This window comes from Vulpes lagopus, chromosome 19, assembly GCF_018345385.1.
Source record: "Vulpes lagopus strain Blue_001 chromosome 19, ASM1834538v1, whole genome shotgun sequence".
Lineage (NCBI taxonomy): Eukaryota > Metazoa > Chordata > Mammalia > Carnivora > Canidae > Vulpes > Vulpes lagopus.
The window spans coordinates 7916990-7939830 of record NC_054842.1 but is presented as its reverse complement, the minus strand read 5'-3'; the positions used below and the strand labels follow the sequence as shown (position 1 = coordinate 7939830).

The following is a 22841-nucleotide window of genomic DNA, read 5'->3' as shown; positions in this document are numbered from 1 at the left end:
CTACATGGAACCTGCTTCTCCCTCTGCCTCTGTCTCTGCCTCTCTCTCTCTGCCTCTCTCTCTCTGTGTCTCTGAATAAATAAATAAAATCTTAAAAAAAATATCAAGGTCCTGGGTTTGGCTCTGGGCAGGTGAGTGATGCACTGAGAAGGTGGTGGCTATGGGATGGAGGCCAAGGATAGCGGACAGTTCAGCCACATTGAGGGGGTTGCTCATGCATGACTAGATAGACCTGCATATGCTCGTCAATGCTCATGAAGTACTGCATTCAAACTCCATCTTCAACATCCTAAAAAGGTTCAAGTTCTTCAATCAGCAAAGAAATTATAGACCAAACTCCTGAATCATTTGCAGCCATTTTTTTTTTATTCCAAACGTGTATTTTTGTAAACCTGCATTTCCCAAATAGTGCAAGTGAATTAGAAGTGACTGCATAGACTTTAATACATGTGACTTTGTAAGGGGTGACCCCTCCCACCAAAAGTCCTCAGCAGAAATGTATGTGGATGCATCAGTCAAGTTCTGGAAGTGAAGTTAGCGTGGGTGTCTGCATGCAATTAATCACTCTTAAAGCTTTTAAACTCACTCTGCCCATCACACTGTGCACATTAGAATTTTTTAAAAAAACCTTAACAAAGTCTGAAATCTAGATCATTGTGCTATAAAGCATTGCACCACATGGGAAATTTGTTCATTATCCCTCACAATGTGCTGAAAATCGGAAGACATTCTAGAAGATTCATCTTGGCCCTACTGGCTCTGTATCCTTCCTTTAGCCATTCATTTCAGAAAATATTCTCCACTGTGTACACCGCTGCTCTATACAGCAGGACAGCAGAACACCACATCCTGTACATTAGAGTATTTCTGAAGTGACACTCACTTTCTGCCTTTTCTTCTGCTACAGGGCCATTTCCTCTGCATAACCATCCTTTACAGTGCCTCTAATTCCCAGAAGTTTGAGTCAGATGTATGTAGGTTTCACCAGATGCACATTTCCTTTGTGACCTATGTGTTACTGCATTCCCCTGGCCATAATTCCTTTTCCAAAAATAAAAGTAGTAGAATAACCTTTAAAAATTGACCCCGCTAGGGTTCTAACAGGTAGCATACAGCACGTGTATCTCTTGGGGGATCTATTACACTTCTGCATTGAAAACCGGTCCCAGATGTTCTCGGGAGGCCTGCTGGGTTTCTGTTTGTTTTTAATCCCCATGTCCTTGGCTCAAAGACTGTAGGCTACTCTTGATATGGTGACGGAGGACTTTCTATTGGATTTTCTACAACATTTATCAAACTTTGGAATACTCCTGGGGATGGAATTTTCACAAAGAGCTGATTCCAGATGTGTGCCTGTGAGTCACCATAAAGCCAGCAGACCTACTTCCCTTTTTCTAGCATCTCCTTACTCCTAAACTTTACAGCCTCTTCATGGTGACAGGTCTCGGACTCACTCTGGGGGATGTCCCCAACTCAGGAGTCCCGTATCAATTAAGCACAAGCAAATCAGTTTTGAACAGAAGGCATTCTCTTCCTAAGTTTTCACAGAGGTCCTTTTTTCATTTTTAAAAAGTGTCTCAATACTTCTGACAGTTAATGCCATACTGAATCCATAATTAAAAGCTGAAGCAGACTGAAGCTGAAGCAGCTGTGTAAGAGAATATCTGATAGGATTCCACAGTGAACCCATATAAGCAGGAAGGTTAGAAACTGGAATGCACTGTGGACTTTTAAAAGAATATTCTGGAGGAGTAACACAGATGCCATTCACCCTGTCTGCTTCCCCTGAGAGCCTCTTGAGAGCTTCTGAGCTGGGGTGGAGCTGGTAAAATGCCCAGTTGAGAGGGCTAACAGTGTGCTTGGCTTCTTTCTCACTGTGTTAAATGGCTCCCTGTTGCCCCACCTACTACTCAGCACCATTGGACATGCAGGGGCACCATCCTGCTCCAGAGAGACTCCTGGAGTGGCTGCCAGTGTTTGCTTCCAGTGAGGCCAAGTACAATTTTTAAAAAGAACTGTCTTATGGAATCTTAGTGATCCTGAGTATATGACTACTCCTGTGGGTCTACCATTCAGAATCAACCAGAGGCGAATAGATCCTGGCTGTGACACTGCCCACAGGAGCAGGGTGCGTCATCCTCGACACTACTGCCAATGTGTCTGCACCCCTTGTGGGAAGCTGGTTAGTGGCTATAAATGCATTTGGTCAAAGCCGCTGATGGAGCTGACCCAGGCCTACCACCTAAGAATCTTAAATGGTTTATTAAAGGACAACATGACACAGTGAACAAGAATCCAGCAAAGGAAAGCTACACATGGGGTCTCATAAAGGCTTTCACTCTCTAAACTCTTCTTGAAGGGAGGTCTGGCTTTTCAGGCAAAACATGCCTGTGGTGTTCTCGGGGGACCCCGCAGCACCTAGCACAGCTCCTGGCCTACAGGACCCCCGTAAGTATCCTTGAAATGAATGACTATGACCCACTCAAAACTGCCTTTGTTACTCTTGATAGAAGTCACAGGTGAACTCTTAGAACTGGTTTCTTTGCCTGCATCTGCCCAGTAGTCACCTCTGTGACTCCCTCTGTTAGAAGCAACATCCCTGACTTCATTCTAAGATCAGCCTCATTCATGCCACTGACCCTCTGGGCTTTGCTGTCTATTCCCATATTCACCAGGAGGGGAACACATGATACATACACTGTCTTCCTGCATCAGAGTCAATTGCATAATGAGAAACAAAAAGATGCTTCAGTTTCATGCCAGGTTCACAACTGCACGCCCGGTCTCCTCATGAGTCTGCCCCAACTTTAAATGCCTTTGCAAGTATTAGCCAAGTACCTGCACAGAAAAATCCCTTTCCTCTGGAGTTGTCTTTGCAACAATGTTCACAGACCCCCAACATGTTAGTTTCCAGCAAACAAGGCCTTTTGAGAAAGATCTTTCATCTTATTTCTGGCTTCATGTCCATTTGATGCCATCCGTTAAGTACCTGGGGCATCACTGGGCTGTAATAAGCCAGTAAGGACTCTTTGTCAGACCCTGTTCTTTGCCACGTTTTTTTCTCTCATCAGATGGTCTGTGGCGACAGCAGCCAGAGCTGCTACCAGTCACTGACTGTTCACTACGGGCCAGGTGCAGGGCTGAGTACACTATAGCTGTCATGTCACTGCCCTTTTAGAAAACCATTTTGCACTTAAAACTGGGCAGCAGTGCATCTGATAATAAACACTGTCAAATGGGGGGACTGGAAGGCCCCAACTCAGCATTCACACACACAGGGGGCGGGGCAGAGGTCACAGTTATGCCTAGATCCCTGTGCATCATTTCTTTCACAACATTTCTGGATGCCTCCCTGCGCTGGGGGTGCACTTCCAGCTCTCTTTAGAAGACTTCCTCTGGGCTATCAGAGCCATTCTGCCTCCAGGAACTGAGAGTGAGAAGTTTACACCTCCCCTGGGAGCAAGAATATAAAAGCTCAGCTCCCTCACCTCAGGTTGGGAGAACTCTGAGACTTAACTTGCCCTCCAGAGCTCCCTTGTAGGATAAGGCTGAAGCTACCCTCCACGGGATATCCTCTGAAATGGCATCCTTACCTGGCTTTCTCCCCTTCCCTGTCCTGCTTCCCTCATACCCCTACTGCAGTTTTCCAGGGGCACAGACAGTCCCTTAATTAGTCACTTGCATGTAAATCCTTCTATCAGAGTCTGTTTTGGGCGAACCTCACTTAAGACACTATTTTAAAAACTAAAGACAGGTTGAATGGTCATCTCTGGGAAGAATCTGCAGTCACCATTAGCTGGGACGGCAAGAATGGTAGGGGAAGTGGAGACCTCTGAAGTCAATGAAAAGGCAACACATCACAGCATTCAGACACAAGTCTTTGCTTGGTGGGCACCAGCTTAGTCCTTGTGGTGTGTGGACTCCAATGCACGATGTCCGGGATGAGACGCCATCCTGAGGTTTACCAGATGACCAAATGGCCTTGCTCCAAGTTCTTATCTATTAATCCAAGTGGAAGGAGGGTGTGATGCCTGCTGTAGAGGTGATGCAGAGCAGACTTGTGCTAGGATCAGGTTCTTCCATCCAAGTTCCTATTGGAAATCTCCCAGTGAAAGGTACATATGAAAAGCTACTTACAGTTCTTTAGCACATTGCTTCAAACCTGACTCCAGGCAATAAAGATGTGAATTGTCTTAAAGGTCTCACCACCACCACCGTTTATAATGCAGCACTACCAGCCTGGTGGATTCATCGCATGAGCTTTCTTCAGATTATTTCATCTCCAAGTCTCTTTTAACAGCAAGTTCCAAAGTACAGTCAGATTTTTATCCTTTAAAAGGTGTATGAATGCACATGGACTTCCAAGCTTTCAGGCCAGATATCAGTGCTTGAGTGAATTATATAACTATTTAATAGAAATAACAAAACATCGATACAAATATAAAGACATAATCAGTATAAAAGGCTTATATTTATAAAAATACTTTTAGGTAACAGTTTTCCCCTGAGGGTTGACCACACATGTTGCATCCATAAATACTGCTCATCTCTGTAGCTTGCTTTCCAAAGTTCGGAGTTCATCTCTAAAAGGAAATGGGTGGTGGCTGTAGTCATGTGACCTGGCCAGAGTGGCTGCCTCAGGTTGGCTCCTGGGCTTGGTGAAATGAGGAAGAGAACAGCATCAGTGGGGCCTCCGAAAAATCTGGAGAAGATTCTTTCTTCCAAATATGGAAGATACAAAGATCAAGATACAGGCGAATGATTGGGTCACGTGACTGGCGTGGCAGGTCACTGGTTTTTCTGGACCCAGTCCCAACTGTCTTCGTTCTCCTTCCGGTTTTTCTCGGCCTCGATAATTTCTTTGTACCTTCGGCGAAAGAAGCCCATCTAAAAGGCAGAGAGAGGAGAAGCCAGGTTAGAATGTTGGAGAATCAGTTGTTCTGATTCCCTGGGTGAGGAGGAGGTATAACTTCTACTCACAGAGCTGGGAGGGCTTGGAAAATCCCTTAGAGTAGATTGATGTAGGAAAAGCATTATTGTGGAGCAATCTTTCAAAATGCATGGACTTCCTCCAGGTTATCTTATGATTGACTGTTCCTTGTTAAGTGCTTTAAGTGGAGCGTTTCCTGAATGGTGTGCCGGGGAACAGTAGTTACTGAGCGTTACTCAAAGGCATTTGGGAATAAAGTAGGTTTCATTCATGGTCAAAGAAGTTTGGGAAATGTTGCACTCTTTCTTCCTCTCTGAGCTGTGTAATAATGTACAGGAGAACAGTCAAGGGTCTAATAAACTCTTAGGAAAGGATCTAAGAAAAAAAAAAAAAAAAGGAAAGGATCTAAGAAACTCAGGGACTTGACATTCCCTGAGCTCATTTGGCTTTCGATAAATCTACTCATATCCTGGGCGACATTCGCCATTGTGGGCTAATTGATAAATACTGCTCTAACATAATAGGCTTTTAAAAGTGTCTTCAGGTCTGCAGTCTACCATGCTGTCCCTCTAGATCTTTCTCTCAGACCTACAAAACACACAGGGCCAGCCTCAGAGCCAGCAGCGTGAATTCCCCTGGAACTGGCATCTCACTGGATCCAGGATAGCAGTTCCCTTTAACTGAGTTCTGGAAAGGCCTTTGCCTCTGATGTCTTATGGTTTTTCATATACTGGAGGATGAGTTTCTAGCTGTTCTCACACAAACATCACAGGTAAAACCCACCAGATATTTGAGTAATTTTGTAGCTCAGAGCTGACCTTCACTCACGCTCAGGGAGACCGGGCATGTCTTGTCCTTTGCTCACTGGCATTAGTGGCCACTGTTTCTAAGGTCAGACATCCCGTCGTGCCTCTGCCCTTAAGCCTGACCAGCAGGAGTAGTTTCCACCAGCTCCCTCCCTGGTGTGACAACCCTCAGGTGCATGGCCTACCAGAGCTTCCCAGTGGAATGTGCCCATTTATTCATGAGACACACAGAGAGAGGTCGAGAAGAGGCAGAGGGAGAAGCAGGCTCCCCATGGGGAGCCTGATGTGAGACTTGATCCCAGGACCCTGGGATCATGGCCTGAGTCAAAAGCAGATGCTCACCTAGCCACCCAGATGCCCCTGCAACTGGTCTTACCACGTCTTTATTGGCTTCCTTCTTTTTCCTGTCTCACTTCTTTGCTCCAATTGGTGTTTCCTGAAGTTACCCATGCTCAAACCCCCACTTCAGTCGCCTTGAATGGGGGGATTCAAACAGCCACACACATTCGGTCTGCTGTTGGCAGCTCTGTGGCACTGCAGGTTTGTGGTACTGTTGCGAGCTTGTAACTCCCATGTTTAAAAATGCTCACGACCAGCAATTTCTGCAGCATGCCCATGTTCTCCAGCTCCTTCACCATGAACTGAGCGTCCACAGTCATTCTGATGATTAGGATTCTTTCCCCCCAAGAAGGGGCTGATTGGCCTAGCAGAAGATGAGAGCTGTCAAGGCAGCTGCCAGGAAACATCTCCACCCACACTGCCACGGGAATCCTGAGAATTTGCTTTGAGCAGAGTCAATGAAGTGTTTGGTGCAGTCTGAGTGAATGGGAAGAGGCTTTCTTCAAACAACTGGCAAGGATCTTGTGTTCTGAGCTTCAACCCTCATGTCCAGTTTTGTGGACACTGAGTTCCTAGCGTTTTCATCTCTGGCAGTTTCTTCTAGCATGTGCCAGAACCCCACTTTCTGAGACCCCCGCTCCACCTCCCGTGTGCACACACACTTTTCTTCTCCTTAAATCTCTACCGTCTTCTCCCTTCTGCAAGGAATGTAGAACAGGGGCTTGGTCTGGATGTTTTGGAAAACAGCCTTTGTTAAGGCCACCAAAGCACACCCACAGAAGGTCAGAAGAGCAACCCATGACTTACTGGAAATGTCTAAGAAGTTACTGCTTGAAATACCGTTAGGATAAAAATGCGGTTGACTGGACAAATGTGTCATGAGCACCTTCTGTGCTGGGGAGAACATAATCATGAGACTAAGCTGGATGTGGTACGGATGTAAGATTCTTTAGCTCAGGGCAGCCCGGGTGGTGCAGCGGTTTAGCGCCGCCTTCAGCCCTGGGCGTGATCCTGGAGACCCGGGATTGAGTCCCACGTCAGGCTCCCTGCATGGAGCCTGTTTCTCCCTCTGCCTGTGTCTCTGTCTGCCTCTCTCTCTCATAAATAAATAAATAAAATAAAATAAAAATTCTTTAGCACAGAACTCTGCCTGCTGATGGTGTGATGCCTCACAGGTTCAGTTCCAGGGAAGTAACTCATCTCTACTGGGGCACTCATCAAGCAGGGTTTCAACTGCTCCCTTGTTATCTTTCCCATTTGTCTTAAGTCTTAGGAACCCCCGGGGCACCTAGGTGCTCAGTGGTTGAGCTTCTGCCTTTGGCTCAGGTCATGATCCTGGGGTCCTGGGATTGAGTCCCACATCAGGCTCCCTGCAGGGGCCCTGCTTCTCCCTCTGCCTATGTCTTTGCTTCTCTCTGTGTGTCTTTCATGAATAGATACATACATTTTTTTTTTTTAAGTCTCAGAACCCCCGACAGGTAGGATTTTCGTATTTTGTCCATGGAACTGAGCATATCACCTGTACTTGGCAGCAGTGACAAACTCCAAAAATGCCCACAGTCCTGCATTGCTCGAATCCAGGCCCTTTACCATGTGACTTTGTGGTGGTTCCCATCCTGAGGCCAGGGCTGACTCCCACCCCTTGAATCTGCACCATGACTCGTTCTGACAACTGGATACTGTGGAGGGGATGCCGTGTCAATTCCACACTTATGCCTCCAGAGGCCTCACCCCCTTCTGCTAGCTCTCGCAGAACTCTGCCTGGCCTCCATGTGAATGAGCTCCATCTAGATTAGAGTGCACCCAGCTGAGGCCCTGCTAGACCAGCCAAGCTCCAACTGCCTGCAGGTGTAGACATGAGTCCAGCTGAGACCAGAGAGTGGACCCCCTCACACCCTGCTTAGGCTGAGCCCAAACCACAGACCCATGAACTTCACAGATATTTGTTGCTTTTAAGTCATTAAACTCTGGGGTGCTTTGTTATGCAGCATGAGTTAACTAGATACGGTAGTCTGTTTTTTGTCTGACGTACTGAATGAATCAACACCCACAGGAAGAGACGCAGAGGGGCACCTGATAGTTTTAGATCTAAGGAGCATCATCTGTGCCTTGTACTGCTGCACAGACTTTCCTTGTTCATCTCCAAGCAGGACAAAAGTCGGCTCACTTTCTCAAGGCTATGCTAGCATAAGGATCTGAGAGTGGGCAAACCAGCTAGCAGGGATTTGGAGCTCCTGGATTACACTGTCACGCGTAGCTAGCATATGCTCATGTTTCAGTGTTACACTTGTTATCAACAAAGTGAAGGCACCATTGTCTCCTGCAGGCATGCAGAGGCAAGCTCTCTTCTATCAAGTAGTGTGGTGTTAGCATTAGTCCTAAGAATCACCCTCCACCCCACCTCCGGAATGACTGGAACGCTGCTGCGAAATAGCCTTGCAAACTCCGTGCCCTCCTCCAACACCACAGTGTCTCAAGAGCTCTGTGCCCGGCACAACCTGTGTGTAGTCTCTTAGATGGAAGGTTGGAGCTGCCACTGAGCTTTGCCCTCCTTCTATGCAGCCCAAAGACCATTTCTTAAACCACAGCCTACTCTCATGGCTAAGGAGTCCTGGGTGCAGCAGTGCAGGCTGTGCCCCTCACATCACAGACATGTTAGATTTATTACAACTACTTTCCAGTAGATGGCAGTAGAGGGTCTTCTCCCCCCCCCCCCCCCCCCCCAACTAACCAAATCAGCGGCAGTTTTCCAAATTTCCTGACAGATGGAAGTAAAGTTTCTGGCCGAGGCGGTGCTGTTTACTAGTCTGCAGAGAGGTGCCATAGAGTCCAGCGGTGGGTCTGTCAAAATAATACTGTTTCTTGCACGATCAAGCTAATTCCATTTCAGAAACAGAGCATATTACCTTTGTGCTTTGTTTATTTTTATTTTTTTTTAAATTTTATTTATTTATGATAGTCACACACACACACAGAGAGAGAGAGAGGCAGAGACATAGGCAGAAGGAGAAGCAGGCTCCATGCAGGGAGCCTGATGTGGGATTCGATCCCGGGTCTCCAGGATCATGCCCTGGGCCAAAGGCAGGCGCTAAACCACTGCACCACCCAGGGATCCCTGTGCTTTGTTTAGAGCTTAATTTTGGCTTTTGATAGACCCAAAGCCCAGGCTCTGAGTTTACCAAGCAATGGGCTCCCAACAACTGTGTCACCCAGGCCTGCCCACCCAGTGCCAAAGGATCCACTCGGAGAGATGTGGGAGAGGGAGCCGTGGGTCCTGATTATTGCTCCTGCTCCAACTACCTCCCTGCTGGGCCACAGGGAAGCTCGCTGTCTGGCTGTGCCCCAGAGACCCAGGGCATTCTCAGACCTCAGCGGAAACACGACAACGACCCCTTTTTATGTTGGTCCCCAAACCAGACTCGGGATTGCAGCCTGTGGGGCACGCAACCTTGTACCCAGGACTCACGCTAAGGAGGCACAAGGCACAGAGTCCCCACCTGGGGGCAGCTGTTTTCCAAGAGTTTATGGAAATTTTGGAAAACTGAATGTGAACATTTTTATATTAAAGTATGGATGTATAATAAGACATAAAGAGTTATACAATTCCTTAAATGAAGATAAACTGAGACTTCAAAGACATTTCTCTCTCATGCAGGTCTTCCTTAACCATACACTCTCACTCTGGTTAGTCCTCACGATTACTTTGGGGGAAAACCTTTGAGATGTGCTGGGCAAAACCTGTTTTTGCGGTCGACAGAGCCCACTGGGAAATGGATCAGTGATGAGTTTAAGCTGGACCCTGCAGCAGCACCCATCCAGCAGAGTCAATGTTGTCCTGCACTTTTTCTGGAACCTTCCAGGGCCTGCTTTGCCACTTGAAGGGCAAAAGACTGTGTTTATAACTGTTCTGTCTGTAGTGGAGGAAACATTCATGGAAACCCTAGAGGAGGAGTGACTCAGGCCAAGCTTTGCTCAGCGGCAAACAGAGGCAGCAGTGTGCTTTCTGGCGTTTGTCTCTGTTGGTCCTGCTAGGAGCCTCCAGCCCCATAGAGCGGCTCCCTGAGCCCTCCTGACAGACTCACAGAACCTTGTGATGGAAACTCGTACCAAAAACCTCCCAGAAAACAAGGGAAAGATTTCCTTTGAAGAGTCCTAGTTGGGGAGGTACTAGGAGGGCGGCTTAAAACTTAGGAATAAAGGCAGCCTGGTCAACCTCTGGGGCCTGCACCAGCCCATTTCGGGGTGAGCGAGGGCCTAGCTGCACAGCTCCAGGCATCTAGCCTCCTGTGAGATCCCGGCCCCCTCCTTCCCTGGACTGTGGGTTGCCTCTTGGGTAGCCATTCCAAGGACCTCAGCCACACTCCTTCTTTGGACTAACTCGTGGCCTCATGTTTATGGGATCTCTTCAGTTCCCTGAGTATTTACACAGCATGTCTCTCTTGAGATGTTGACGGTGCAACATCAGCCCAATATTTACTTCCAAGCATAAATAAGTCCCCACTGAGTGTCTCTGGCACATGGTTTTGATTGAGACAGTGCGAAGGATGTTTGTGCGTGTGTGTGTGTGTACACGCATGTGTGCGTGCATCTTCACCTTCTTTCTTTGGAAGAGAAGCAAGATGGATTCTTACAGCCTGGCTAGAGGAAAGGTGATAACCCAGTGACTCCTGGAGGGGCTGCCAGACCTTACACATCCTCTGGGCCATTTCACAGATTTATTTTCCTGCGTGTTTCTGCTTGAGGTCAGAAGAAATGCTCTCAAATAAAAACCATGAACCCAAAGCCAGCTTTAAAGCAGCAGGCTCCTGGAACAGGCCCAGCAGAGGGTTCAAGAGCAGTGAACACCCACCACGGCCGGCCTCCTCCCTGCCTGGGAAAAGGAAGAGCTAAGGGGTCTCAGCCTTCTGGGGAAGGGCCTGGTTACTGGGCTGGCAAGGTGGTGGCTCTTCCCTTTGCTCCAAGGCATCTGAGCTTGCAAAAGAGGCAGAGAGGAGCGAGGGGAAAGGTTCCTTGGTTGAACGTGGAAGGGGGGGATGAAGAGTATTTCTCCTCCACTGAGGGGTGGCTTGTGTGTTTTGGCAAACTGCCCAAGGGTGGAGGGAGAGGGGTGAGGAAGGGAGGCACTGAGAAGCCAGGGCCCTAAATGAGGCTTTCTCTTCCAAAGGAAAAACAACCTCGAGTCTTCACTCTCTTGCCACTTGCCCCAGGGGCTGGCCTCGGGACCTGAAGGCACTTCGTAATGTGCATGTGCCCCACGAAGTTGCTATCCCTACTGGACAATTACACTTTCTTCTATCAACAGGCCTTTATGATTGTGGCAAAGAGACACGAGGCCCAGGCCCAGGCAGCTTCAACCCCCATCAGGAGCTAAAGGAAAGGAGAGGGGAACTCATTTGGATTTTTCTCCCTTAAAAGAGTTTCATATTTCAAAGTTTTCTTCCTGCATGGTGGTTTGGCAGGCTACTGTAATCCTCACACATAAAGTTTAAATTATGGCTCCCAGTGTCTGCTAACATCCCAGCTTTGGGGGAAGCTGATTAGGATCCATTTCAGTATTTGAAGAAGGGTCTGGTTAGCTCGGAACCCCGGTTGTGGATTTTGTGCTGGAGCCAGGGCCTGCTGCCGCCAAGCTTGAGAGCGCCTGGGACGCAGGCGGCGGCGGGCGGACCTTCGGGAAGGTTCTGGGGTCTGCCCTGAGGCAGAGGTGGAGGCTGAGCGGTAGGCAGGGAGCCTGGAAGGGCTTTCTATTGTAGATTGATCGTGGATGAGGGGCATGTTAGTAGCACCATGGTGAGTGCAGGAGGGCCTAGGAGATGGTGGCACAGCCCCTTCCCCTGGCCAAGTCCTGCTCATCAATCTGGGTGCTTGGCTCAGCCACCATGTCTGGTCACTTAACCACATTTCCCAGAGGTCTTCCAGGCTGAGTAAGGGCTCTTTTGTTTACCGCTGTCTCTTTGCCCAGAGTCTCTCACCTAGTAGGGACCCAATACTGTTTGCTGAATGAAGGCACTAGCCATCTTTCAAGGGTAAAGTGTGCTGACCCACAGGCCTGTGTCTTACAAAGAACACATCAGCACAGCCACCGGCTTTGTTCCGTTCTCAGTACCATGCTATGATCTGTGGTTATGTGGCACATTCTGGGGAAGGACCATTTTTGGCTCATCAGCTTGAGGCAATGGCAAGCAACCATAGGTGGCAAGATAAGGGGTTCCTGGTCAGCAGTGGCAACTGGGTACCACTCGGTGGTTTTTCCCCTTGATGGGGATGGAAGGAATTATAGATGAACCATGGCAATAAGCCCAAAACCATAAAGACCTCCCATGTAAGCTAAATATTAGGCTGGTCTTTAGTCCAACTAATCAACAGACTTCTATGCACTGGATTGTCGATACAGTATCAGATTTCTATTCTATACATAAGGCATCATTTTTAGGTTACAGACACAGGAATCACAGTTAATAAGAGGTCTGTTGGTGAAGTTTCAGGAATATGTAGGTCTTCAAAATAATCCTACATTTTGCTTGCCATTTTTAACCTCCTATGGTCATCATACTTACTAGTTCACTGTTGAAGAAAGATGCTTTTCTTTTTTTTCTTAAGATATTATTTATTTATTCAGACACACACACACACACACACACACACACACACAGAAACAGAGAGAGAGAGAGAGAGAGAAAGAGAGAGAGAGAGAGAGGCAGAGACACAGCAGAGGGAGAAGCAGGCTCCATGCAGGGAGCTAGATGCTAGACTTGATCCCAGGTCTCCAGGGTCACACCCTGGGCTGAAGGTGGCGCTAAACCGCTGAGCCATCCGGGCTGCCCGAAAAATGCTTTTCTTAAAGAAACTCCCTCTGCTAACTTACTTCCTGCATTGTAGCTTTGCCTAAAGAGATTATCCACTCTGCATTCTGAGTGTATTCGTGAATGTTGCACCAAGATTAATTTTTATTCCCTTTCCCTAAAGAAGCTCAATTGTGATTTTATCTATGATACTATGGAAGAGAGGTGAGGTTTCAAATACTTTAAAACAACAGTGACTTTCAAAGAAAAGATTAAGAGTTTGCCCCTATCTCTGGCCATCATGAATGTGGCAGATAAAACGTGGCCCTAAACCCTTTGCCCCTCCTCCTATTAGGATGTGGGGTCTATTTCCCCTCCTTTGAATCTGGGTTGGCATGTGACTGCTTTCACCAACAGAGTATGGTGGAATGATGCTATGCCAGTTGTGGACCAGGCTTTAAGAGAACCAGCAGCTTTTACCATGCTCTTTTGGGGCCTACACTATCAGGTAAGAAGTCAGACCCCTCCCTGGGGAAGTTCTGAGTCTACATGTAGAGGGAGTGGGCCTCCCAGTCATCCTCACCAAGTGCCAGCAATGTGAGTGAAGCTGTCTTGAACTCCTCACACCACCACTTAATGTGACTCCACTTAATGTCATTGGGAGCAGAAGAACCACCTAGCTAAACTCTTCCTGGACTCCTAACCTATACATTTGTAAGAGGTAATATAATGGCTGTTCAAAGCCACTCAACTTGGGGGCAGTTTGTTACACAGCAGTGGCTAAATGGTACAATATAAAAGCCCATGATGTGGGCAACAGCACCACGAACAACCATGAAGCCCTGCTGGAGTGAGCACCTTTGTAGTATCTGCCTAATTTCCTTCTTTTATGAGATTCAGCCCAACTCCCATCCTACCTCCCCAAAGTGCCACCTTGTATCTTTCTCTCACTTAGCTGTTTGGATCAGTGGGAGATATGTGACCCAAGCGGAGCCAAATTCTCTCCCTGCCAGTTTCCTGCCTCCAGCCACAGCAGTATACATTCTCTCCCCTAGACTTGCAGACTGGGATCAGTCTTCGGCTGGGACTAGAAGGTCCCTGCCTCTTGGCAGGAGCAGAGGGCAATCATTTTCTTCTGTGTGCAGGGATGTGTGGAGAGGCAGGTCTGTTTTGGGAGAACATGATGCAGGGCTATAGAGAGGCAGTAGTGAGGGGCTGCATGGGACAAAGGGAGTGAGGGGAAGAGGGGGTTGTCTGGCTTGGTTTCTGGACACTTTCTGGTTGCAGATATACATGTTTCCCTTGGGGTCTATGCATACCCTTACATCCTTAGAATTCTCTTTCTTGCTTATGTGGCTGTGGATGGATTTCTGGTTTGTTGGTTGTTGTTATTGTTGTTGTTGGTTTTTGCCACTGAAAAAAAAAAGGGCCTTGATGATGCCTGAGATAGTATGTTTAGCCCTGGAAACTGAAGGGAAAGCTGGCCAGACCAGTGAGGTGACAGGAATATCCTTTTGGCAACCTTCCCCCTGCTATGTGAGGGGAGCTTAGAGTGACTCAAGCCCATTCTAGTCTCCTATAGGCACCACACACTCAGAATGTCTCATACCAAGCAGCTCCTTTTCCAAAATGACTTCAGATCCTGCCTTCCTTCCTCTGACTAAGGGAAACCATCAATTGTCTAAGCTAAAAGCAGTGAAGGATGGCTACTTTCATTCCTTCCTGACCTCCCAGCCCAACCAGCCACCAAGTCCTACCTGCTCTAATGTGCTCCCCTCCCCTCCACCATAGTGATGGCCCTAGCGAGGGGAGGGGAGCACAGATCTGGCAATACTACTGCTCTACCTCCAGGCCCCCCATGCTTCCCCTTTCTCCTGGTCAGTGGGTGCTGTCACAGCCCTGGTGGACGATCTCACTGCAGGTGGCTGCCCTCTCATGACACACCTCACAAGCTGCTTGCCACAACACAACTTTTTCACCAACTCTACCTTCTAGATGGAATATCTCTCTGCCCTTCCCTGCCTGGAAAACTCAAACCACATCCAAGGTCAGACTTGAATGACACCTCATTTGTGAAATGTCCTATGATTTTTCTCAGGTGCTTCTAAGTGTTAATTAAGCTCAGTGCTAAAGATTTTGCCTGTATTTTCTCGATACCTCAGGCTCCAGGTTATGGTCTCCATTTTACTGAGGAGGAGACTGAATGTCAGAGAGGGTGACTCTCCCAAGCTGCACAGCTGGCGAGTGCTAGAGCCCAGTTCTTGTGCACAGCCATTGGCCTAGCTTGCAAAGTGCTCCTCTCACTTTCCACATGGTACTCTATGGCCTCTCACATGGTACTCTGTGGTCTTTCCATTCCCCCTTGGTGTGAGAGATTAATGGTACCTTATTCTCAGTTTCCAGAGAAGCTTGCACATACTCATCATACTCTATTATGTTATAGGTCTGTGTGCTGCATGGTGAAGGGCAGGGAGGAGTCACAATCACTGATGTATCTGTGTACCTACCCAGCATTTGGTTCAAAGCAAGTGTTCAATAAATGTGAGCCAAAATGAAGTATGGCTTTTGGATGATGAGCAAAGTGGTTTTGAGCCCCATGGCATCATTCAACTGCTTCCTTAAAGCTATTTTAGACCACTGTCTTCCACCTCATTAGTAATGGCAAGACTTTGTGGTAATGCCGCCACTTAACTGCCACCACTCTGCCCTCTTTCCTGGTCCATGGTAGATGGTGGTGTCTGCCTTCTTGGGTCTTGGCTCTTTGGATCACATATATCTGGGTGACATCAGGGTCCTGGCCACCCCATGACAGCCATCTCCTACAACTGCATTCTTTAAATAAACACAGCAAAAGCAAAGCTAAGCAGATGGTAGGTGGAATGAAGCAAGTGCATGTAAACAGAGGTGAGACATACACCTGAGTGGCAGAGCCAAGAAGGGTGGTCAAAAGGAGGGCATTCTTGTCATGAGCGGGAATGGGGCATGGCCACAAAATTCCCCACTCTGGCCCTGTCTGGTCTCATGCACCCAGCTTTGGAGGACAGAGGATTACTCTCATCTGAAGGGCCCAGATAAAGGCAGAAGGAAGAAATACACACACACACACACACACCCCAACCAATGCCCTTATGGTCTCTTCAGATTCCAAACACTGAGCTGGCTTTGTTCTTTGCCCACAGACCAGAGGCAGTCTGGGCAGGAAGTTGGAAGAGAGAAGGGGGAGTTAAGAATCTACTGGCCACATAGATTAAACAAACAACAAATTGGCAGATTAAAAAAAAAGGTTAATATCCACTCCTGGCAAATATATAGGAAAATGGACACATGCTGCAGTGCTTGTGGGAGGGTGAACTGGTATCACCTTTCTAGAGGCAATTTGCAGTATGTAATAAAAGGCGTAAAGTACTCTTTTTCTTTGACTCTGTAATTCCATTTCTAGGGTTTCATCTTAAGCACAAAATGGAGGATTTGTGCAAATATTTGGCTCTTAGGATAGATATTCACTATGGCACTCTTAAAGGAGGTGTGAAACCAGGAGCCACCTAAACTCCTGTATCACAGGGCTGGACAAGGGCAGACCTTGCAGCCTCATGACAGGCCTGAGAGTGGGTTTTTAACAGTATGGACAGATGTTTACAATACTGTGTTTGGGGAAGAATAGGCTTAGACACAGTACATTAAAAGCATGGGAATGTTAGATAAGCTTACTTCAAGTTGTGTGCTCAATATTTTTCATTAAACCTCCAGACCCTTTTTCAGGTGATATAGCTTTAAATTTAAAGCAATGAGTCCCATTGTCAGTCTGAAAAATGTGTAATAAAACACTTTTTTTCCTGTTTCTAGACTTCTCAGATAAAAGTATATTTAATATGCTTTTTTTCAGATTAATAATTGAACCCACAGTTTTGACTTTAGAGGCCTTGTAGCTCACAATATATCGAGTATATTGGAAAATTTAACATCCCTATTCAAAAATAAGTAGGTGCTATGAGAGTACTTGGTCTACATCTTTATGCAGCGAGTAAGGTCAAGAAGAGACAACACTGTTCATCATGGTTATTCTGAGATGTGGACTCCTGAGTGTTTTACAATCTTTTTTTTTTTCTTCCTGACATGCTACAATGTTGGATCAATAAAAATTATTTTGCAATCTCAGAAGCTAATTATTTGAATCTAAAGCTTTTGTCTATAATGCTGTAAGAGGCCATTTCCGCCTGCCTCTGAAACTGCGAACCCTGGAAAATCAAGGCTTTGGGAACAGTAGGTCCCACCTATGGTTCCTGGTGCTATCCTAGAAGCCAGAGACCCAAGACCACACACGGGCTCCACTCACCTGGAACATTACTGTCCAGTGGAAGAGACATACCTTCACTAGATAATGACTCTGAGGTTGCTACTGATGAATATAGAGGCTCTGAAGTAAAGGGACTCCAGATCTCTGAGAGTGTGAGGCAAAGAAAGCATCTCAGACTTGGGATGAGGACATTCCCTTCTTCTCGAGAAAGTGACAGGAGGCAAGAAGGATGGGCAGGTATTCCCTGGTGAAGGAGGCAGGGGAAATCTATCCCTTGGTTCACCTACAAATGAACCACCAAGAGGTTGGGAGAATGGTCCACTCAGCTCCCCAGGCAGAACTCTGGACAGTTAGCTCATCTCAGCTACCTGAGTAAGGCAGAAGCCCTTTTCATAGTCTACATGGGTAAAGAACAAAGAATTGCCCTGCAGTCCCTTGCTTTTTTTCCCCCAAGGAAATGGTGAACCATCCCAGGGTCCACTGTGCCTCCCCAGGCTTCTGTTGGTGTGGAGTCAGGCTCCCACCTTCCTGACAGGACTAGTGAAAGAATGGAGTGAGGCTGAGATGTTTAAATGGTTATGAGTGGCCTCAAGAGGAACCAAGATTCCATTCGAGCCTGCAGGGGGCCCTGCCCTCCCTCCACTGTACCTGCACCATGAAGAAAGTCCTAAGAGGAAATTTCTTCCAAGAGAATTTGCCTCTGGTGAGGCAGGAAGACTGTGCACCTATGGGTGGGGGCTCCGTGGGGCCCCCCACAATCGCCAGACTCACCTTCCAGAGCAGCACAGCCAGCAGCAGGAAGATAAGGATTCCCACCAGTAAACTTATGGCAATGATCCACCCCACGACGTAGCCACGGGGCTCCAGATTGTGCAAGGCTTCGAAGACCACCTAGGAGGCAAAGCAGAAGGGGGGGGGGGGGAGATGCTCAAACACAAGTACTCATCGCGTGACAGAGCCCGGCCTGGGCTTGATGTCTGGAGGGAACTATAGGTGTGTCCAGTCTGTTGTTACCAGAGTAGATTTTGGTTCTATGCTTTTCTACTTATAGACTGATGGATTTTTTCCTCCCACGAGCATCAGAAAAGGCACTTGAAATCCAAGCCCCAGTTCTTGAAAGGGTTGTAACAACAAAAAGCCTGACCAATATCATGAAGCGAACATAAGTGTGGTAAAGGTCTCAGAGGACATGCTCCGCTCTTGATTCAGGCAACAACAGTCTCTCTTTTATTATGGTTTTACAATGAAGGACATGGACATGCCCTCCATGTAAGACAGGTACTCTCCCCAAGTGTTCACTTCAACAAGTAGCTTAGCGCAATCGTTTGATCAATGCCAGTTTCCTGACAGGCTGTCGTTCCACAAGGGCCAGGACACCATCTGTCTCAGGTCTCATGGCAGCACCTAGCACACAGTAGGCCCTCACTACTGAAGCACCGGGCTCTGGTTTCCAGTGGGAGCCATATGCATCCTGGCCCCTGCCACAGTGAGGCAAGTTTCCCCAAATTTTATGGAAACCCGGTGGTGTGTGGGTTAGCAGCCTGCAAGAGCCAACCGCGTGCTTCTCTTCCTCGCCCCACATCTAGTGACACTGCAGTGGTGGTCTGAAATGGGCCACGGGCCAATGTTTACACTGCGGAAACTGGCAGACGAGTCAGGGCCTCCCACTCTCCACCAGGGAACTGATTGCTTAATACATATTAATGCTAAGTGTACCCTTCGGCCCTGTTTTAGCCTCACTGGGCACCGTGCAGTTTGGTTTTATAGAATTCAAAGCATCTACTGTGTCCTCGTTGCCTGGCAGCTTTCCCTAACATCCACTGCCCACTCGAGCTTGCTGCAAAAGAGACAAGACTCACAGTGCTGGGCGGTCATCATCTCCCTCGGCTGCCTGGTTGGCTCATACCCAGGTCTTTGTCCGAGCTGGGCCATTCCATCCTTGGGGAAAGCCTACCTAATCCTAGCTGGATGCTGGAGGCCAACTGAGGCTCTGCCTCTGCCCGGAAGCCTTGCTTCTCATGGAGGAGCCCAGCGGTCCTGCCTCTCCCTGCTCAAGCCATATGTCCAGCACCATGTATGTCCCCTTTTAGGGCCTAGCTCCCAGCTCTCTAATTCTTCCCAAATAGCTCTCTGTGTCAGGCTCGGTGCTTTACTTGTAACCCCCTGACTAGTTTACACAACAACCCGAGGACGGCTTCAACGCCCGTTTTACAGAAGGGAACCATGGAGGCCCAGAGAGGAAAAGCCTTTTGCTCTGTAGCTTAAGTACAGAGTCAGGATTTGAACTCAGGTCTAGCCAACCCCAAGCCCCTAAATCTGAGCTTGCCAATGTCACACCACGGAGTGCCTAAGCTGATGGTGGCTCTTCTTAAAGAATACTCATTGGTTAAATGGATCATTTGTTGTCTGTGTCTGGGTGATAAGGGAAGCCAATGTGAGCATCTCTATCTCACTGTGTCTATCCCTACAGCTGGGGTAGGAGGGGAGTTGTGCACCAGGGGCTGGAGGGGCTGTGGTCATTCATGAGGCATATGACCTGCCACAGTCACACCTGCAGGCCCTAAATCCAGAACATTATCTCAAGGAAAACCAGGCAGAGCAGAGACCATCCCTTCCTGCATGGGGACAAGTGAAAGATAATAACTACAGACACAGTTGTCATTCTGGGAATGGAAAGGAGGCCACCCTATAGCACATACTCACTGACTGTGTGACCTTGGGCAAGGTACTTTACCTCTCTGAGCCTCATTTCATCTGCACAATAGGGGTAAAATAGCACCTCCCTAGAGAATTCAAGGGTACTATGGACATAAAGCTCTGAATCTAATACCTGGCAGAGCCAATCCTTGACAGATAGAAAGTGATTTTTCTATCAGTGCTGACCAGAAGATGTTTTTGAGGTTGTACACAGTTGGCTAGTCTTTAATTTTTAAAAGCCATTTGTTGATGTCTAAAATACATAGAGAAAAGTGAACATAACCCAAGTGCATGGCTCACTGAATTTTTATATACCACATGCTAAACATACACGTGTAATCAGCACCCAGAATAAGAAACAAAATATGACCAGTCCCCCAGATGCCTCCTTCCCCCTCCTTTTCTGCTAACACCTGCACAAGGGTAACCACTAATATGACTTCTCAGGGCCTAGATTAACTGCACCTGCTTTTGTCCTTGGAACATTTGGAACAGTACAGTGTGAACTCCTGTGTCTGGCTTCTTTCTCTTAATGTTGTGTTTTGGGGAGCATCTGGGTAGCTCAGTGGTTGAGTGTTTGCCTTCAGCTCAGGTCATGATCCCGGGGTACTGGGATCGAGTCCTGCATCAGGCTCCCCGCAGGGAGCCTGCTTCTCCCTCTGCCTGTGTCTCTGCCTCTCTCTAGGTCTCTCATGAATAAATGGGTAAAATCTTAAAACAAAACATTATGTTTTGGGGAGTCATCCAGGTTGTAGCGTATTTATCCTTACTGCTGGACAGAACTGTACTGTGTGAACACACTACAATCTATTTATCCATCCTATCCTGTCACCAAGAGTGGTTTTCAGACACTGAGCAGGGGGTAGTGGCTTGGAAAGGAGCTGTGAATTCTGTCTTCATGGGCCCCTATTTCCTATCTGGTTTAGATTGAGAGGTCCCTGTCTTTATTTTATTTATTTATTTTTTAAAAGATTTTATTTATTTATTTATTCATGATAGACATAGAAAGAGAGAGAGGGGGGCTGAGACACAGGCGGAAGGAGAAGCAGGCTCCATGCCGGGAGCCTGACGTGGGACTCGATCCCTGGGCTCCAGGATCATGTCCTGGGCCAAAGGCAGGCACTAAACCGCTGAGCCACCAAGGATCCCCGAGGTCCCTGTCTTTAAAGACAGATTGGTGCCTTTGGGTTCTCACCCCTAAAAAGCTGTAGATTGAACCACCTCCCATATTCAGAATCTCTCACGGTGTCTTGTACAGATGAGGCAAGACACTGTGGCCAACAGGCACGATGTTAGGCAACCAAGATCCTGCTCTCAGCTCCCCCCTTGTGAAATGGGGGTCTGAAAGGGAAAATCAGATATAGTGTTGTGAAAGTAACGCAAGTCTGTGAACCTTCCTGTCGACGGTGAGTTGCTGAGGCAGGCCGTGAGCTCAGTGTGGGCCAGCTGTAGTCCAGCTCCTTGGAGAGCCCCAGTGGCTTCTCAGGGACGGTGCCAGAAATCTGCATCCCCGCAAAGCCGCGCCGGAGGTCTGGTTTTGCGGATACAGACACAGTTAAGGGTGTCCACTGCAGTTTAGTCTAGCAAATTCCACAAGAATGCCCTGTCATTTCCCCGGAATGCGTGTTTAATCCTTTCTTATTTTTAGTGATGCCGTTCATCTTCTCGGGTGTGTGTCTCGTGCTCTGGCAGAGCTGGCCCCCACACGTCAAGACTCTAGTAAGTTCGTGTAGGAGAGAAAATCAGAGTGTCCTGCAGTTTTAAGAGGTCCCATCTTGGAGCACCTGGGTGGCTCAGTGGTTGAGCAAACTGCCTTTGGATCTGGGCGTGAGCCCGGGATCCTGGGATGGAGTCCTGCATTGGGCTCCCTGCGGGGAGCCTGCTTCTCTCTTCTCTTTCTATGTCTCTGCCTCTCTGTGTCTCTCATGAATGAATAAATAAAATCTTAAAAGGAAAAAAAGAAAGAAAAAGAAGTCCCATCTTAGATAAGACCATTTCAGGAGCCTTTGGGAGGATTCCCGAAGGAGTTAGGAGTTGTTAGGAGTTGTCTTTCTAAAATGTAGGTCTTCTGTTGCTTCTCTACTTAAGCTATCAATGGCTTCCCTTTACACTGAATACATCATCTGGGTCCTGGGGCTCTTTACAGTCTGGTCTCCCTCCTACCTGGCCAGCCCCTTGCAGAGCAACCATTCACATCCTAGCCAGTCTGCGTCATCTTGCCTGTGGGACCCGTGCTCTCTGGCCTCTCTGCAGGCTGCTCTGGCCATCTGGAATGCCCTTCCATTCTTGTCCATTTAGCAAACTCCAATATTGCTCATCTTAAAAATGTTCATACCCTTTGGTCCATTCATCCTGTACTTGAAAATTTACTCAAAGGCAAAGAAACATAAAACAGAAAAAGTTTTGTTTTCAAAGATGTTCACTGAGTAATTATTTATACTGGTACATAATAGAGATTTCCCCAACGTCTAACAACACGGCAACAGATAAGTAAATAGGTAATTATGGTCAACCACAAAGTGGAATACCATAGAGCTATTAAAAAGGATGATAAATCTGGCTGTCCAAGTACAATTTTCAAAAAGCTGAAGACATGCTGCTCATACAAATAGAGAGCGAACACATGTTAAAGATGGATTTAATTCATTATTGAGGGAACCAGCAGGATGGTGAAACTAGTTCAAAGAAGGATCTGAAAACATATGTGGAACACACATGCATATACACACACATACGCAAGTGCACACACACAAGAATGCTGAAATCAGATACAAAACTGGCTAATGTCCCACAGGGCGATGAACTATAATCTTTGGGATTATATTTTCTGCCAGACAGAAATCATTTTCACCTTTATTGGCAAAAGGCTTTATAACTTATTAGTCTTCTACAATCAACTTGTAACTTCAGAGAATCCAGGCCCTAGAGAGTTAGGCAGGCGTGCTACACCTTTTCTCAGATTTCAGTGTGTCCAAGATTCACGTAAGGAACCT

At 47.4% G+C, this 22841-nt stretch overlaps 1 protein-coding gene across 1 annotated transcript in view; it reads right to left on the bottom strand.

Moving 5' to 3' along the window:
• Window positions 1-344: 344 nt before the first annotated feature.
• ITGA9 (integrin subunit alpha 9) overlaps window positions 345-22841 on the bottom strand; it is a 337293-nt gene continuing 314796 nt past the window's right edge. Inside the window, exons 27-28 of the mRNA XM_041733738.1 lie at window positions 17923-18042; window positions 345-4887 (exon numbers count right to left, since the gene is read on the bottom strand). Coding sequence (XP_041589672.1) covers window positions 4789-4887; window positions 17923-18042 — 219 coding nt within the window. The 3' untranslated portion in view covers window positions 345-4788. The remainder of the gene's footprint in view (window positions 4888-17922; window positions 18043-22841) is intronic.